The sequence below is a fragment of the Tiliqua scincoides genome, chromosome 1, assembly GCF_035046505.1.
Source record: "Tiliqua scincoides isolate rTilSci1 chromosome 1, rTilSci1.hap2, whole genome shotgun sequence".
NCBI lineage: Eukaryota > Metazoa > Chordata > Lepidosauria > Squamata > Scincidae > Tiliqua > Tiliqua scincoides.
Window position 1 is genome coordinate 127,437,621 of NC_089821.1, and position 19,396 is coordinate 127,457,016.

General features: G+C 43.6%; 1 protein-coding gene across 1 annotated transcript in view; it reads left to right on the forward strand.

Moving 5' to 3' along the window:
* Positions 1 to 9,595, forward strand: part of CPS1 (carbamoyl-phosphate synthase 1) — a 169,712-nt gene extending 160,117 nt beyond the window's left edge. The window contains exons 35-38 of the mRNA XM_066622052.1: positions 3,428 to 3,487; positions 5,804 to 5,916; positions 6,901 to 7,030; positions 9,497 to 9,595. Coding sequence (XP_066478149.1) covers positions 3,428 to 3,487; positions 5,804 to 5,916; positions 6,901 to 7,030; positions 9,497 to 9,595 — 402 coding nt within the window. The remainder of the gene's footprint in view (positions 1 to 3,427; positions 3,488 to 5,803; positions 5,917 to 6,900; positions 7,031 to 9,496) is intronic.
* The last annotated feature ends 9,801 nt before the right edge of the window (positions 9,596 to 19,396 follow it).

The window sequence follows — 19,396 nt, forward strand, 5'->3', positions numbered from 1 at the left end:
AAGGGCTTTTGTGAGCATATTGGCACAGGGGCAAGACTTTGCAGGATGCCTTTGCTGCTTCTCCTTATAATGTTTGGCTGTGCACTTGCTATAAAGTCTGGCAAGGGCTTCTTTGCATAGAATGTGGATTTCCCTTGCACCATAATTTTTTTTTTACTACTGTACTTTTCAAACTTGCTAATCTTCAGGTTTAGTTTAGGTTAAACTGCCTTAGAACACAATCCTGAGCTCCTGTGGTGTGCGGCAACACCTTGGGAAAACGGGACTTTTGTCCCCTTCCCCTGGGTAAAGCCCCACAATGGGGCTACTCGATTCAAAAGGTTGGCAGAGAGGTAAGGGCCTTTGTGTCAGGTGCTGAGCCTGACACAAAGGCTCTAGATCCAGTGGAGCAATGCTTCACCAGTCCTGCCTCCCTGCCTCCCCCCTGCATGCCTGGGGGGAGGCATGCCTGGGGGGAGGGAGTAACCCCTCCCTGTCTCCCGCCTCCCTATGCCTCCCCCTCCCTCTCTCAGCTCTCCACCCACCTCCCCCCTCCCCAGAAGGCCTCCTCTATGTCTCCCCCTGCCCCCGCTTTCCTCTCCTCTGCTTGGTGGTCTGTGCAACTGCCAAGCTGCAAAAGCCGGACACTCGCCTGGCGCTAGCCCAGCACCGGCCAGTGCTGGGCTAGCACGGGTGCTCATCTGGCGTTAGAGCTCGCAAACATGCCTTATGGCACATTTGCGACAGTGCGCATTGGCAGTAAGCCGGCGGGCTGAGCTCAGGATTGGGCACTTAGTATCCTACACTGGGTAAAAATCTTGACAAATGCAATATGGTGAAAAACTCTCTGCTGTTTATAGTATTAACTGAATAAGAATAGTACCATGAAAACAAAAATCATCTAAGGAGTTGAGCCTGTGTTCATAGCCTAATTACACAATTGTATAAAAACCATGTTGGAGGAAATGAGAAAATCCATTTCAAAATGATATCTTGTAATAAATAAGCATGCTTGTACTGCACTTGTTTTACTTTTTTTGTTGTTGTTGTTGCAACCGGTTTCTTGCATAGGTACTTTCAATCAGCTTTTACATCTCAGGCAGCTCAGATGAAGGTTGACAGCTGTAATTTCTTTTCGAAAAGAGCCTGTTTTCTGTGTCACAAGTGTTCAATACACATTTGATAGAACTTTGTAATACTGTTGTGAAAGCCAACGCCCCTGACTAGAAGGCAGAGCGATTCTCTGGCTGGGAAGGTGCCAACGCTGTCACGTTGGATATTTGTATTTTCCACTCAGTGTAGAGAATAGCAGTGGCTTTCCATGAGGTTCTTGCCAGTGCCTGTGGACTTTGCAGCAATGGGCTGACTCATACTTTTTTCTTCTTGACAATGCTCTTGTTCTATCCTTCAGTGTGACCTCTGCCAGGATCAGAAGCACCTACAGTTCTAGCTAGGAAAACAAATGGTTTTGTGAAAGCCTCTTAGCCTTTGCTGATCAAAAGTCACAGAGACCAAGATGTGGAAGGATTTCCCCACTTGAAGGTCATCTGCTGTCTTTGATCTGAACATGGCTACACTGCATACAGTATAACCAGACCTGTCTATCAGAATGCGTTTTCTAAAACTCATGGTGAATTTACTGAACCCAGACTTGGTTGTATAATGAAATGATGATAAACTTATATTTTGCATGTTACAATTTTCTTTCCAGGGCAGTCTTGGCCAAAGAGTCTATACATTGTGGCCAAAGAGTCTATACATTGTGGGGAGGGGGTGTTGCATTTGCCATCCCCCTATCTCCTCCTCAACCATGGTGAGGTTGAAACCTCTCTGCTTTCAGCAGGACTAGTGCACCTAAACTCAGTTGACCATTTATAGACATAGGAAGCTGCCTTCTGCTGAGTCAGACCATTGGTACACCTTGTGCAATACATTGGCCGCACCTCTCCATGCTTTCAGATAGGGGTCTTTCCTAGCCTTTCCTAGGATTGAACTGAGGGCACTCTGCATGAAAAGTATGAGCTCCCTTGAGCTACAGCTTTTCTTCTTAGATAACAATGATATGGGTAGTCAGAAACTGGCTATTGAAATACCTCTTCCTTTGCAGGCTACTGGGATATTTTGCACATCTTTCCAGGGGAGAGAATAACCCTCTCAGTTTCTCTCTTACTCTGTCACACATTGTGACAGAAACTTTCAAAACTCCATAAAGAAGAAATCTCTTAGTCAATTTTGCTTTCAGTGTATAGGTAGTTGTGCTGTTGGAGAGGGAGTTCAGAAGCCTTCATATATTGCAGTGGTTCTCACACATTTAGCACCGGGACCCACTTTTTAGAATGAGAATCTGTCAGGACCCACCGGAAGTGATGTCATGACCTGAGGTAACATCACCCAGCAGGAAAATTTTTAACCATCCTAGGCTGCAATCCTACCCACACTTACCCAGGAGTAAGTCCCATTGACTATCATTGTTGAAAGAATATACATAGTAGCTTGTTCAAAGTACAGGTCTGTAACATTTCCCCAAATGCAGTCACATACCGTGGTAGCATCAAGTCTAATATATTAAAAAATAAAATATTGAAATGAATGGGGACCCACCTGAAATTGGCTCACGACTCACCTAGTGAGTCCTGACCCACAGTTTGAAAAACACTGATATATGGTATCTTCCAAATTCAGAGACAAGTTCACTTTTTAGATTTAATTTTTTAAAAAAGGAAGTTTCTAGTTTTCATTATAGTGGAGAGAAAACAGGATTTTGTTGGTTTCTGCTAAATTGAATATTTATTTTGACAGTTGCTTCTAAGGTTTCTGAACCAGAAGCTTTCCACTTAATACTGCTCTCAGTTTGTGTGTCCCTTCATTTATTCCCCCTTTCTTCCCCATGACACTGGCAAAAAACAAACAAAAAAACAGAATGCAAAATTGATTCTACAAATCTTTAAAAAAAAAAATGAGACTAAGCAAAACTTGTTTAAAATATATATTTGTGCAGACTTGCTTAAATTGCAAAATTCATCCTGACTGCAAAATTTTGTTCTGTGGTTGCTGAATCTGACATTTTGTATTCCAGTAATCAATACTGGCTGGCTATAAACCCCTGAAAGGCAGCGTGCTATGTTAAGACCCTTGGGAATCCAAGCTTATTGGTGAGATACGAACTTCAGTTTCATGGCAAACAGTGCCTTTGAAGCTTGTTAATCTACAATAACTTGCCAACTACAATAAAGCTCATGCCCTTTATAGCTTTCTGTGACATTCACTTTTAAGAAGAGGGAGATGTCCAAGACTAACACAGAGCTTTACTACATACCCCACTGTAATAGCAGAGCTTTACTGTATATTGTGAAATATCCACTCTGCAAACACAGTCATGTCTGTGAAAATGGAATGTTGCGGCACCCATTGTGGCTCTGATACCCACTTCCTTTCATTTTTCTTTCAGCATTCCTTCCGCCCCAAATTCCTGGATGAAGCAGATCAGCTGCACAGGCAAGGTTTTAAGGTACGCTGTTTCTGTATGAAGCCTTGGAGACCTTCCATATTCAGGGAAGAAGGACAAACTAAAAATAAACAGGGAGAAGTGATCTTTTATGGACAAGCGCAGCACGTGCGTTGGTTTTTAACACCTTCTGTCAACCAAAGAGGTGTATCGCGCAAAGCCTGATTTCTAAAACTGAAACAAAATGTTGTGGAGATCACATGGCTATTGCTAGAAGCCACAGTCTCATGTCTCCTCCTCCCATCACCCATAACATCTAATAAACTGACATGTATGTATCATTGTATTGCCATTTTCCCCTGTGCCTGTTCCACTTCATTGGCTGCTATTTGCAGGGAAAAAGAAGTTCACCAGGCAACATCATCATGCCACATGCACTTTCAGTTTGCTATATATTTTTCGATATCCGTATGAACTATGGAATGGTGGCAAGATAAAGTAATAGACAGAGGCAGAGGAGCAATGGGCAGGTCCAGACTGAACTGCTTTGTGAGCAAGTTCGAGCATCTAAGTTAAGCTGATATACCTGCTATGGATCTTGTCTCCATGTACACACCCCTGTAAGTACTACCATGGTAGGTCAAATGGAGACAATCTGTGGGCCATGTGTGCCCCTACCCCTGCATACTTAACTGCTAAACTACAGAGCTGGGGAGATGTGCTGGAAAACATGCAGACACTATTCGTCCTTAGAGAATAGAGAATATATAGAGAATACTGTGTATTTGTGCCCCTAATCCAGAGAATGTGAGGTCAGAATTAGTAACCTGGCTCTTTACTGACTCTTGAATTTCAGCTTTCCCTCTGTTATGAATGTGCACTTGTGTTTATGATGTTATTAATTAGTTGTTTTGTTAAATATAAGAAGCCCCATTTGGCTAGATTCAAAAGTTACGTCTTCTGTTTTTCTTTACCATTGCAAGCAGTACTACAAGAGCTGCAGAAATTCAGGTTTCCAGTGGCTATGTTCTTTCCAGAGAGCAATCAATTGCTTCCCTTCACCCTTAAACACCCTTATGTATCAGCCATTGTACGGTCGGCAGGCAGACACCACCCACTGAGACTTCTTATTTTCCTGTCCACATTTGGAGCTTCAAACTGAGACCATCTGCGCCAAAGATACCTGCAAGCTATTGTTTAAAGAAAGAGCCATGGTTGGTTCTGTAAGTTCTATCTGTCATGGTCTGGCATGCTGATACTGGTTTAGAGACCTAGGCAACAAGGCTTCCTCCTTCTCCCAAGCCCTAATGCTGTACTTTCCCTTTGAAGAATGGGAGCACAGCCTCTTTCTTTCTCCCTGGGTTCTCTCTACTGGTTTTCCTAGCAGAAGAAGATGCAACCAGGATTAGAGGAGACCTTAGGATCGTGGCAGGAATAAGACTACCTGCTTGCAACCCTGCCAGACCTGAAAACTATGGACAGTAATCAGCTAATCAAATAAGCACTGCCTGATCAAGAGCAAGAATTAGCAAGAGATGTGTTTTTTTGTTTTGTTTTGCTTTGCTTTCAGCCTACTAAGTCTTTGTGGTGGCTTGCTATTTAATTCGCCTTGACGGTTGGATTTAAAAAGATTCTGGAGTCACTGGCCTTCTGACATCCTCTCCCCACTTAGTCCTAGTGAGGCTCCGTGAGAGAAGTTTTCAAGGGGAGTGAAACCCATTCAAAAGAGGTTGAGGTTGAGTAGTCTGGATTAGTTTTGAGTAGGTCTTCTACAATGGTTTTGCCTCTCTTTAGGAGCTAGCTCCTTTCCTATAGGGTCTGCTCGTAAATTTGTAAATGAATGGATAAAATAAAATAAATTCATAGCAGTATTATTGCTACTTCTACCACTCCTCAAGAAAAAAAGTTCACAAAGCAGTTTACAGAGGAAATCAAATAACTGAATGAAAAATAAGAATTAATAAATAGTAAATAGTGAATAAAAAGTAATCTCAGGTTTCTTTTCTGACTGAGTAAAGAAGGAGTCATTTGTTGCATAATTCCTGCATTAAGACCAGTTTCCACTATTATTTTGCCCTATATATTATTCACATCCAATTCTAAGTCTTGGTGGAGGAGAAAGAACACTCCACTATATCTGTGGAGTCTGGGACACATTGCAAAGGCCTTAAAAATGCACACAAGTTTAAAAACAATCTTGGTTTCATGTATACATAATAATGTATTGCCCCAGATCCTGTAAATGAAAGTAAGAAACATTTCATTTATTTTAGATGAAACTGGGGTCAGCCCCGTAAGGAACAATTCACTGCAGCAGGAACAAGCTTTATTACGAGGAGTGTTACTGAAGGCAACAAATATTTCTCTCTCTCTCTGCAGCTTTACTGCACAGAAGCAACTTCTAACTGGCTCAATGCCAATGATATTCCTGCCTCTCCAGTTGCATGGCCATCCCAGGAAAGCAGGGACTCTGCACTCCTTCCAATCAGACAGTAAGACTTTGTACACATTTACAGTAAACGTCGGAATGTGTGAGAAAATTGTCTTCTTGGGAAACTTGACATGTTTTGTTTTAGATGCCCTGTTCTGCTACAAGAACTGGAAAATCAACATCTGTTTGATGTCCAAGAGCTAGTTCTGATCATCTTTGAGCTGACTCACTTGCCAGCTCAGATGAAGGTTCTATTTGCGTGAGCACTGCAAAAGTGAAAGAGCAAAAGCATGTAAAAGTTTGACTACTCTTCTTCTTCTTCACAACTTGTGATGAGCCTGTTCATGGAAGAAAAGGGACAATCTTGTGTGGGAAGAGGATGAGCTATAATTTGCACCAGTGAGCAAGTTGGACTATTGTCTGAATTGGCCCTAATTAATGGGAAACATTTGGATTGCAGCTTCTTTTCTGTAGATCAGTGAATATAGGACCAGTGTTTTAAATTACCTTAGCTGGTGTTTCTAAAAAGCAAGCAATTGCATATGGGATTCTTTGTAAAATCCATAAATAAGACAGGCTGAGTGAGATCAGGAGCTGCAGGAACACTAAATGCCAGCAGCCTCTCTTGGCCTTGCCGGAACATTAACTTCTTCCCTTCCCTGTTGTTTTGATCCTTATCAGGTACCCTGATCCTATGGATTAGTTGAGGTTCAGCAGCTGCTGTGCAAAGAGTACTTGCAACTGAAGCACAATCCTGTGCTGGGCAGAATCCAGTCCAGTGTGTCCAATACATCTTTAATATACTTGAACCCACTGCTGTGCTTGCGTACTGTTTGCTTTTAAGTTTGAATGTCTTGACTAGGATTGTAAGCAGGTCACTTCAAGGTTCTTTAATACCTTTGGATTTAACTTTAGAAAGATAGAAAATTGCCTACTGAGTACAAAGATCTGTGCTGATGGAACACTGAAGAGAAAATGTTTTTGATTTCCTAGACTTTGTTATTTTTATTTTTATTTCTCTAAAAACTTGCTTGTTTCATTTCAGGCTCATAAAAGATGGGAGCATAGACTTAGTCATTAACCTCTCCCATAACGACACAAAGTTTGTCCATGACAATTACCTGATCCGCAGGACAGCCGTTGATAGTGGAGTTTCTCTCCTCACTAATTTGCAGGTATCTCTGTTGCCATTTCTCACAGTAGCACCAAATCAATTTGTAGCATGTCTGAGGTTAAGGCCCATTTTAAAGCTGTAATTAATGTTTGACAGCCAACTATTTTAAACTGCAGCAAATTCAGTGACTGAGATTATGTTCCATCATCGACATTGTACTTCATAGTCAGTTCTCTCTCCATTGTCACTGTTACAGTAATAATTAATAATAATTAGTACAGGTATTTATATACCGCCTTTCATGGTCGTCAGATTTCTCCTCAGACTTTATTTCAAGGCGGTTTACACAGGCAGGCTATACTAAATACCAGTAGGGATTTTTACAGTTGAAGAAGGTTCTGTCTTTCAAGAACTACAACATTTCAGATGGATCCTTTTATGATCTGGTATCACATTCTGGCCTCCAGTTTCCTCCCACGCAAGCGGACAATCCTCACTTGAAGGGCGGCCAAAGAGCAGATGGAAAAACTCGGCTTGGCTTGTCAGCTTCTTCAAGGTCTCGCTGTTCATGGTACCAGTGGCCTCGAACTGGTGACCTTCAGCTGTTATCTTCAGGCAAATGGAGGCTCTACCCTCTAGACCAGACCTCCTGCCAAGTACTAAGGCCGATTCTTTCATACAAGCAGGATTGCTGCTTTTTCAGCAAGTCACACCTGAGTAGTGTGCGGGCTAAGAAAAAGAGCAGTGATGTTGGGAGTGGCTGCTTCAAATGCTATCTCTGTTCAATGCTTAATAGGGCTTCTGCCTCTGAGTTTCAGCCCCTCCCCTATCTGCAATGCAGTGTTAGTAATCATGCTGATAAGATGCTCTCCCATGGCTTTGTCACCTCCTTTTCAGGTGACAATGTAAAAAAAAAAATAGCACCAGTGCTGAAACTGCCACCATCATGGAGGGAGAGGCAATCTTCTTTCCATCACATAGCAGCAGAACCACTTCAGGGTGTGTCTGTCAGATGCATTACCTAAGAATCTGAGACAGAAGGATTGTTGGTAATAAGTAGAGGTGGGAGAAAATGGTTTTATTTTTTCATGGATTTCAATGTTTTCCAAAAGTTAGAAGTGCATAAAGCAGTGTTATGTGTTTTTATCCAAAATTTACATTATAAATTATAATTGCTTTAAAAGTGTACTAGAAGGTTGATATAGCTGGTATAATGTCAGTAGATGCAGTCACAGTCTTTACCCATGCACCCCCTTTTCTAAATAATTAAACTTTCATTTTTTTCACTGATTTAATTTTTCTTTCTTTTTACAAAAATGAGAAGTGCAGAAAGTGGTGTTATGTGTTTTTATTTCATTATCACTGTTTTCATCTAGTAATAAGAAAATTTATCCAAGTCAGAACTTCCGGTATTCTTTTTTGGGGTCCACTCTTGTTCCCAGGCAGTGGGAACAAGAAGTGGAAATGTCTTTTGCCACAGCAGCTGACCCTCTAATTGAGGAGCCACCATGTCCCATAAGAAAAGCTCCTGCCATTTAATACTAAGGGCTTGGTCATTACAGCATGTTATATACCAAATACATACTTTTGCACATTACATCTTTCATTTGGATTTTGTACATGCATTAAATATAAAAATATATCCTGTCTTTCTGTATGCAAGAGGCAGTTTACCAAAAAAGAAAAAGATGTAGAACCTGCAATGCATGAAAGTATGGACAATTTCTGTTTCTTTCGATGTACAGAATGTTAGAGAACATTGTTTTTGCTGGTCAGGCCATTTACCATTCTACACTTGGGGGCTATGTTTGGTCCATGAACCACCAGTTTTCCATCTCTGTTCTAAGCAATGTTACTCCCATTGCTCAAAGGACACCAGAAGAGGAAAGAGTTTGGAAATGGTGGTGTAAGTGTAAGCTCTGTGGACGAGTTCAGAGCCACATCTCCACCTCACTTCCATGGCCAGTTCTTTTGTCACACTTGAGCATGTGTCACACTTGAGCATGTGTGACTGAATGCAACAGAAGTAGGGAAGTGGCATATAACCTTTGCCTTCTGTATTTCTCTTTTCTCCCCTGTGGCCTAGATTCTGCTTTCTCTGTCATACTGAGCCTTTGGGGAGCAGGAAGTTATCACAATAGGGCTGTAATCTGGTACACACTTTCCTGAGAGCAAGCCCCATTGAATAGAACTGAGTGAACACAGATAGAATTCTGCTGTAGTATATTGCTTTGATTTAATGTGAAATGAGCCCATAAAACAGGCTGGTTGTGAATCAGTACCGCAAATAAAAATGTTTTTTTCTATCTTAGTGATTGGGACTGTAAAGCTAAATAAGGAAGAATAATTCATTTGCACCAGCATTCAAATAGCTCTTAAGTTCTTTTTCAAAAATAGTGATATCTGCTTAAAATAGCCTACCAACCAAAGCTAGATGTTGTGTGCCTAATTTTCCCCTGCCTGTTTTGTTAAACTGATCCCTTGGATGTAGTTTAGAACATTTATCTCTTTGGTTTTCTGATTTCAGGTGGCAAAGCTCCTCACCAAGGCGATCAAATACTCTGGAACGCTGGACTGTGAAAGTCTGTTCCACTACAGACGGTTCAATGCCAGCACTGCAGTATAGAAGTTCCCCCCCCCCGGCATTTTCTCATGATTCTGAAGTGGAAATTCCATTCCTGATCTACGTATCTGCCCAGTTCTGTACATTGTAACTGCCATGAATGTCTTTCCATCACATCTACTATCTTCTTTAGAGATATTGTTGTGCTGTTTCTGTCCCTACATATGCCAAATGTAGAATATTTGAAAACATTTTACCTTTATACAGTAGCGCTCTGCACACTTAGTTGGAAATATCTCATTGAATTCAATGGGACCTACTTCTGAGTATTAGGTGGGAAACCCAAAGAGTTCTGCAACTGGATTAGAATGTGAATGAATCAAACAGTACCTCTTCTCACCTTTGATGTAGTTTCTGAGCATTTTAATCAGACCATACATTTTATTGTAAGAGATCTTAACGTTTTAAGAACATTAAACTAAGATCACATGATGGGTAATTCCAGGAGCAAGACATGAAAAATATGACATGCCATGAGCTGAAACAACATTGCATTACTTTTTAAAACATAAACCATTTGTCTTTTGCATTTTGTTGTTCCACTGCAAGGATCTGAGCGTGAATATGAGGGCCCAATCCTATCCAACTTTCCAGCACTGATGCAGCCTTGCTCAGAGCGCGTGTGCTTCATCCTGCAATGGGGGGAGGCAGTCATGGAGGACTCCTCAAGGTAAGGGCTACATCAGTACTGGAAAGCTGGATAGGATTGAACTCTAAATCTGCCATTTTGTTGAAGCTAAGCAGGTAGGATTGTTGACTGCCGAGGAATTCCACAGTGAGTTCCAGGATGGAAGGCTATAAATGTAATAGCAGTTGGCTGAGAAATATTGAAGAAAAAGCATAATTTTTACTGTTAACGTTTAAGTGTCAGTCATTTTTGCTTTTATTGAAGACGCATTCTGTATCTTCCTTCTGTACCCAGGAATACATCCAGAGACTTCCTATAGTCAAATTAAAAATTGCCGTTTAACTGTCATATACTCTTAAACTATTTCCTTTTCACCACAGCTCATTCTCGAGAATTTCCTGCCCTCTCTTTTACAGCAATCAGCCTACCATTGCTTGATTTACCTCAGCGATATCACAATCACTTGCTACTGAATAAGATGAATGTGACAGAAACTCTTTCAAGTAGAGAGAACTGCAATTCACTGCTTTCTGGTGACAGGGAATGACAGTGATAATGCAGCTTCTTTTTGTTTGTTCCTTCCTGAATTGGCCTCCTGTCTCCTTTTATAACCTTTGGGGCCTATTCCCACTTGCATGCCTTGTTATGTGACATAGGCAAGCCTGCAGACGTTGTTCACATTTCTTTAAAAAAGAAAATCAAAAGCAGACTCATGTGGAAACGTTTATTCCTCATGACATCCTCACAATCTGCGAGGACCTTTTGTATTTTACAAAGATGGTAACATCTGTTAACCTTACCCATGTGGCATTTTTTACATGAGGGTGAATGGTGTGACTGCAGTTTTAAGTCATAATAATATACAGGGATGGGAACTCGAGTCAGGTGGCTGGAGTCCAAGTTGTGAAAACGCATTTTTTGCTGACTCGTGTGCATTTGTGGCAATGACTCCGGCATTAACTCGAGTTTCAGGCCATTGACTCCGAAATGAATCGTGAATGTGGACAGCTCAAGTCTGTGAGTCTGGGTGTGCTTGCTAACTTTTGTTCAATGTGCGTAGGACCTCATGGGGCTGTCACTCAGACGGGGCGAGCAGCGGGGAAGTTCCAGCCAGGAGATCATAAGAACAGCCCCACTGGATCAGGCCATAGGCCCATCTAGTCCAGCTTCCTGTATCTCACAGCGGCCCACCAAATGCCCCAGGGAGCACACCAGATAACAAGAGACCTGCATCCTGGTGCCCTCCCTTGCATCTGGCATTCTGACATAACCCATTTCTAAAATCAGGAGGTTGTACATACACATCATGGCTTGTACCCCGTACAATCCCGTACAAGGAGATAGGGAAGGGTTAATGTTTTGATTTTGCATTAAGCAGGGTGGGGATGGGAGTTGGCTCTCCTGTCTCTGTCTGAAGGAACCAGTGATCATTGGATGAAGGATGGGTGGAAGGAGGAACCCAAGGAAAAGGGATGGGGTTCTTGCCTTAGGAGTGGCTGGAGAAGCTCAAGGAGGTAGGGAAGTCAGGCAGAGACAGTTCCTAGCAATAGAAGAGAAACTCATGGCTCCGGCGGGCTCATTGAATGACCAGCCACAATGGGGCTATTTCTGAGTAGAGTGGCAAAGGATTGGGTCATACTGGTAAGCCTCCTAGCTGCTGTGCGCAATCCTCCTCCCACTTGCTGCTTCTGTCCCCACTCTCATGCAGTCTGTCCCACCCCTACCTGCCTTGCCAAGCTGGGACACCTCCTCCTTTCCTCCCTGTAGGTTCACCCTTGCTCAGCACTCTTTCCAAGGGTAGAACTGGAAGTTGTGATGTGAACAAGGGTGCGTTCGTGGCTGGGGTTCGTCAGGAATCAATTGGTGCGTTCTGCACTGCTGCCTTCACTCAAAGAACAGCAGAGCTTTTGTTTACAGATGGGATGGGTGGGAACATGAGAGGTAAAGGGTTCTGGACAAATCCTCACAGCCATCCGGTAGGACTTGTGTATGATTCAAGTCAAAGGGGGTGAGGACTCATGACTCGCCTCAAGTAGCCACAGTGGATTTTCCCATCCCTGATAATTTGATTGGAGTTTTAATCTCTGCTGATTTTAACTGGAATTGTTTTTTCTATGTCAGGGCTCTGCCCTAGAATATATGAATTGATTGTGTGCCTTTCTGCCACTATTAAGGAGCTAAAACCAATTCCAATAGAACTAAGATTAACAAAGGGCCAAATGGACAATTATTTCTGAGCCAAATCACTGCCAGTGTCTTTCCTGCTAAAAGAGGAACAATATGCAGGGTCTCCATATTGATTTCCCTGTTGCAAAAATACAGCGCAGGGATGGTATTCTTTATCAGAAAAGGGGCAAGAAGCAAATGGTGAAGAAAGCCAGTCACATCCAATACATTTTTCTGGATGCAGAATGACTACAATTCTGTGTATGACAGAGCTATAGTGCAGGAATGATGTGCAAGTATTCTAATTCTGCACCTCCTAGGTTGTCTCTTTCTCAGCCCGCTCTTCTTCTGGATGGCACCTGCCATTAAGGAGTAAAGAAAACAAACTGAGAGGGCACCACTATAAACCAAAAACAGCAACCAAATCCAGTGGTTACAGGAGACAAACCCATTAAGAAGAATAAAATAATAGCCCTAATGGGTTCTGAGCAAGTACCTTTCATCAGAGTACAGAAGATACTGACAATTATAGTGTTGCACCTGTAAGCCATTTTTGCAAGAGCTTAGGTTTTGGAGCTAGCCCCCTTAGGTTTTGGAAGAAGATATTACCATCAGATCACTAGAATATTTTTTGTCCCTGATGAAGAGCACATGCTCAGAATGTGTTGAGACTGCCATTTGATTCTTAGTAAATTTGCCTCTTTCAACCATTGGATTCAGTTGCTGCTTTTCATGACTAAAAAGAGACTGAAGTTAGTTTATGTATAAAACTTACAATGATCTCTGATCATGACTACAAGCCTTTCCTTACTTGAGAGCCAACGGAAACTTAGTTCTCACCCAGGTAGTAAACCTGGATTTGGGCTGTTTCATTTCAGACCACAAGTTGGAAATCACAAGATGCAACAGTCTGCAATGCAACAACAATGCTGTTCCTATGTTCTTAATCCTACATAGACAACTAGTATGTCGGCAAGAAGGCTAAACTAGAGCTCCCTCTCATGGAACCTATCTGTGCAGAGGAATCTTTCAATTGAGAAATGACAACTACTATATATGACCCCCTCCCCTGCAATGTTACAATCTAGATACAGATTACCACCTCAGTAAGAACAAAAGTGAATAAAAGTTAACCTTTATGGGCCGTTTTTGTGAGTAAACACACATAAGAATGGGCTAAAAGTCACTGTTGGGACTTGGGTATTCTTCCTATACCTTCAGATTCTAACATTAAAACCTTAGCCTTGCCTGACTTAACCAGACTTTTCATAATTAATATCTAAGGAACTTTATAGAGGGGAACTTCAAAGAAGCTACAAAGCACTATGATGTACCTTCTCCATAAGCCTAATACACTGAACTTGCACAGGGGTGGGTCCTTGATTTTCATTCAGTTCTCTTCTTTTAAACAGCTTGTCCCTGCTAACTTTCCATGTAGGCAGGAAAGGAATGGGGAGCCCTTCTCTGAACTGAAATGCACATTCATTTACCTCCACAGCTGCAGGTACTTGAGCCACAGTTTCTGCACTGTCCATAGCCTCTTATACAATGAAGGAGGAAATTAGCTGAGAAACAAACCAGGATTGAATGCACACTAAATGTTTGCTAATTGCATACCAGCATTACCATATTGCTGTGAGTGCCAAGCTTCCCGCAGGCACAGGTGCTATCAATGCGCCATCCCATATGTAATCACCCCTCTAATTACACACTACACCAAAAGCTCTCGGATGGCAAAGATCTTGCTGCTCATCATGGCCATCTCTGCTTTTTGTTCTGAACGCACACAAGAGGTTTGCTCTTTCCTTCCCTGCCCCCACTTCCCAGTCCTCAATGCCGTTTTGGGAAATGTTCACTTCTGTTTGGATGACAGAGATTGGATACTGAGGGGAAAGAACAATCTCTTGTGTTTTATTCCTCCACATGTGATCCCTGATTGTGTCTGCATCCTATGAGCCTCTCATGCATGAGAACGGGCAGAAGTATTTTGGAAGAAGACTTCAAGTGCCCACAGCTGTCAGGCATAATGCAAATTTCTAAAACATAGCAAGTTGTTCCTGTCTGTCACTGTACCCTTGTTTCAGCTGTAGTAAGCTCAATATTGGCTCTTTGTTATTATTTGACATGGGCGAGCTGATGCCACCAGGATAAGTGAGAACAACTCTTGGCATGACTACTTGCTAAGTTACAGAGTGCCAAGCCAACTGTTCATTTAACGGAGAATGAGCATCAATAAGCAGCAAAAGCACCAAAAAGCAGATATTTAAATCACTACAGAACTGTCAGATGCACGGGTCTCTTAGAGGATGGAGAGAGCAGAAACCAGTTGCCCTATCGTTAACACTGTTTCACTTCCAAATCCGTGGCTGCTCACTGCATGCAAGCTCTTTCTTCAACATCCTGCAGCGTAAAGACCTATTTGCAGTGAGGTAGTAGATGTGCTTCTGGGCTGCAAGTGGATGGAGGGAGGGGCACTTCTGTGTAAAAAGACCCCTTAAACTAGACAACTAGCACATGAAGAAGGGCTCTAACTCGGGGCCCAATCCTATCCAACTTTCCAGCTCCAGTGTAGCCACAATGTAGCCCCAGGGTAAGAGAACACATGTTCCCATACCTTGAGAAGGCCCCAGTGACTGCCCCTCTACCACAGGATGCAGCACACACCCCACTGGCACAACTGCACCAGCACTGGAAAATTGCATAGGATTGAGCCCTCAGTTATCTCCCTGACATGCTTTGTTTTCTATCGGTCTGAACTCTGCAGTCTAGCTTGCCCAATGCTTTGTACATCAATCCCCAACCTTGTTGTCTAGTCCTATTAGTTCCCAATAAAAGACACAAGCATGCCAACCCAGAGCCAGAGAGGGCCACAACTGGAAACCTGCACATGCTTGCAAATCTGACCTGCCATATTTCATCGCACCTGTGTGACTTGGACAGCATAGTCAAGCTTGGTGCACACCTGCTGCCTATCACATCAGTTGTGGCAGCACACTCAGAAGTGGTCTTGGGCTTTTTCCCACCTGGGGCCACTTCTGGCTTTGCCACCCCCTTGCCCCGACCCAGAAGTAATTGCAGTGATGACATTGTCACCGCAATTACTTCAACACAGATACCTCCTCCATTCCCCCTTTGCAAAAGGGGGAAGGAAGGAGGCAGCCCAGGCTCCAATGGGGCCTTTCGTGGTTGGCAACCTTCAGTCTCGAAAGACTATGGTATAAGCCTACAGCACCAGGTATTCCCGGGCGGTCTCCCATCCAAGTATTAACCAGGCCTGACTCTGCTTAGCTTCCGAGATCAGATGAGATTGGGCATGTGCAGGGTAACAGTTGGGGCCTTTCATGCCACTTAGAAGCCTCCTAGCAGCACTCACCTCTGTCCTTGGCACCACTTCCAGTAGCATCAAAACGCTCTTATGGAGCCTTTCAAGCCATTTAGAAGTGATGTGAAAAGGCACCAGCAGATTCAGATGCAGCACATGCCTCCTCCAAAATTGGAGGAGGCGTGCGTTGCTTCCTGCTGCTCTGAGGGCCGCACCTCTCGCCTGTCTTTAAAGGGGAGGAGGTGGCCTCAGATATGGCTGGGAACCATGCTGAGAGTGGCTGCAGGAGCACAGCCACTCTCAGCGCAGTTCCCTGATTATCGGAGCACAACCCTCCTCTACTTTCCTTTAAAGAAATGGAGGGGAGGGGTGCGGCCCTCAGAGCGGCGTAGAACTGCACTGACCGTGGCTGCAAGAGCACAGTATCAGTGCGGTTCCTCAAAAGCTGGTGGCGGGGGGCAGGCAGCGGGTCTAAATTCCTAATGCCCAGGGCATTTGCACCCCCTGCCGCCCGCTAGGTCCACCACTGAGCACACTGGCAGCCTCCTGTGTGCGTAACCTGTAGAATTAAATAGAATTATATTGCCTTACATACAAAAATAAGTTGAGGCTTATGCTACTGATTTCTACAAATGAATAACAATCAGAGAGAGAACCAATATCCGTGAACACTAAGTTCTGAAAATAAACCAAGTAATCAAGTACATGCTTAAGATATATAGGTAACATGTTGGTTGCTAGTTGCCTTAACATGGTGCCAGCATAGAGGGGGGAAATATGGTCCATATTAATATACAGATATAATAAGCTTGCAAAGGATTGTGGGGGGGACAAGGAATTTTAAAAAGAGATATTTCTCCTCTCATCCCCTTCCTCACAGCTGCCTAAGTGGGCTCTGTGCCCAAACTATCCTTGGAGGATTAGGATTAGGCTTCCTCCTCCAGATCCAGAGCCCTGCATCAGGCCTTCCAGCCCAACACAGGAGTTCTTTACTCTGCGCCGGCTAAAGAGCTGGCGCAGAATTGAGTAATCCCATTACGAGGCTACTTTCTACACTTGGGGGGAAGCGGGCAAATGTTCCCTTCCCCCGAGGAGGCATCAGGAGCTGTCAGCTTCTGCCCAAATGCCCATAGGATGCCGCGGTAGCCATTTTGGTGCTGTGGCAGCCCTGCATGCCAGGGAGCTCAGGATTCCACTGTTATATAGTGGGCATTGGAATAGGCAACATGGCAGATCTTCAACAACAACCACCTACAACTATAAGAACTAGGACTGTAAGGTTTTGTTCAGAATGTATCACCCTGAACTGAAGAGCATGCCTCTGCTAAAGTCACTTGAGTGTGACAGCACTCCTCACTGCATAGACACATGGATTTTGCTTCTCTCAACATAAACAAACCTGAAACATAGTCGGAACATCCAACTAACAGAGACATGGGAGAAAAAAATGAGGCTTCAGTTAAGAGGCAATAAAGACTGAAGCCTCAATAGAGTGAAGAGTGCCAATCAAGCCTAGGAATTCAATTGTAAATGATTGCATGGCTATCTTATAGGACACCTAATGTTGACCTCTGATGCATGATTGTTGAGATGTATTCATGCCAAGTAAAGTATTCTTTAACTGAAAAACTGTGCTTCTATTTAGCTGCTGGGGAAAGCTCTTCAACAAATTCTAGTTCATTGTCATTGAGAAAAGTCTGCTAATGGTGATAGTCAGGTCTTTCATTGTCAAATAGTCCATAATGAAATTTTGTCTAAAATGTACTTAGGATTAATCGTTTCCACTCTTGTTCTGGTGACTTTTACCTGCCTGAGAGAAGATAGGTTTATTTTCCCCAATACAACACTACTATTATATCACGTAATTATTAGTATGATGTTGCCTGCTAAGGAAACTCCCCCCCCCCAAGGAATTCTTAAAATGTGAGAGGGGCTGGTTTAATGGTTTCTCCTTGACCATCAGAATTAAGGAAACAAATTGGCATTTCTTTCATGAAATGCGTTTTTGAAAGAGAGAGGACAGAATAAAATAATTCAGAAACAGTTTATTTCCAAAATATTGTACATCCCATTCGTGGCTTCAGAGACAACTGCAATAAAACCTGAAGGCATATCTTGTTTTAAGCTTGGGTGTATATAAGGATTTGAGACTTCATCTGCATGGACATTGCCAGCTGTGATCAATCTCCTCTGAGCATGCCCTGTGGCTGCTGAAGGGGAAGAAGAGGCACCTGTGGGCTCAGTACCTAGGGCACTGTCATCGAAGGGGGGGATCTTTCTAAAACAGCCGCAGGCAGCCCCACCTCACACCACCCTGCTTTCTCATCCCAACCTTCATCTGCAGTGAACAAATGAGATGCAGCCACCTGTTGCAAAAGGCCAGGGCACCTGCTCTGTTTTCAGCCAGCACTGAACCTCCTGCAGATTCCTAGGGGGTATCTAAGGAACAGAGAGCAGAGACTGGCAAATTCAGTGCATCAACGCAAGTCTCCACTCCTTTAACTCAACTTGGAAATGAGTCCTAATGGACAGACTTTCTGAGTAGCCCAGAACATTTTAGCGACTATGAAAGACTTGAGTCCGAGTCCTTTCCATTAAAAACTCAGCTGCAGAAAAAAAAGTGGAGCTGCTGCCAGGGTATGTTTGTTGGAGTTCTCGTTAAATACTCCCCTGATGTCCCCATCCCATCTGTAAACAAAGCAGGAGGGGGTTGGACAAGCTGCGTGAAAGTGGGCACAGATGCGGCAAGAGGGAGGAATGTCACATGCAGCAGCTGAGAGGTTTACCAGTATGACCCAATCCTTTTCAGCTCTTGCTCAGAAATAGTTCCATTTGTGCCAGTCATTCAATGAAGTTTCCTCCTCCCAAGTAACAACAGAGCCCACAGGAACCATGAGGTTGGAAAGCATGATTGCTATGAACCGCCTCCTCCCCAGCTTCCTTGCCTCCTTTTTCCCCTTCCCTGGGCTTCTCCAGCCAATTCTAAGGTAAGAACCCCTTTGGGTTCCTCCTTCTACCTCATCAAAAGAAAAAAAATCCACCCATCCTTCATTGGTTCCTTCAGAGATGAAAAAGAGAACCCACTCCTGCCTCCCCCACTGCTTGATGCAAAAACAAAACATTAACCCTTCCTGCCTCCTGGCTGGGACTTCTCTGCTGCTCCCCGGAGTCTTTCATGCTGCAAAAAAAGAAAGCAAGCACATCCCAGCACAGATTGTGGGGACCGAGTACTGAGTCAGTGGCCCCAGACTCGAGTCAGTGCCAGAGTCATTGACACAGGTGACTTGAGAGTACACAAGGCAGCAAAAAACACATGTTCTGCAACTCAGATTCAAGTCACCTGACCCCATCCCTGAAGGGAAGCACAGAATTCTGCAACCCTTGTGATGCTACCGGCCAGTCAGTTGCTGGTGAGGGGTATTCAGTGGCATTGCTAGAGGATGCGGGGTGTGTGTGTGGACTATGCTGGGTGACACACTCAGGTGGGGATGACACTACTACTGGTCAAAATTGTGGCGCAAGTCCATGGAGACCCATAGGGGCCAGCGCCCTTACCCAGAGATAAGGGGAAATGTTCCCCCTCGCCACTGGTTGAGCTGCTTGTGGCCATTATCCTGCACTGGATACAGCCCAAGCCTTTTGGCTTGCCTGTTCCAGCGCAGGATAGGATTGCGCCCATACTTACTTA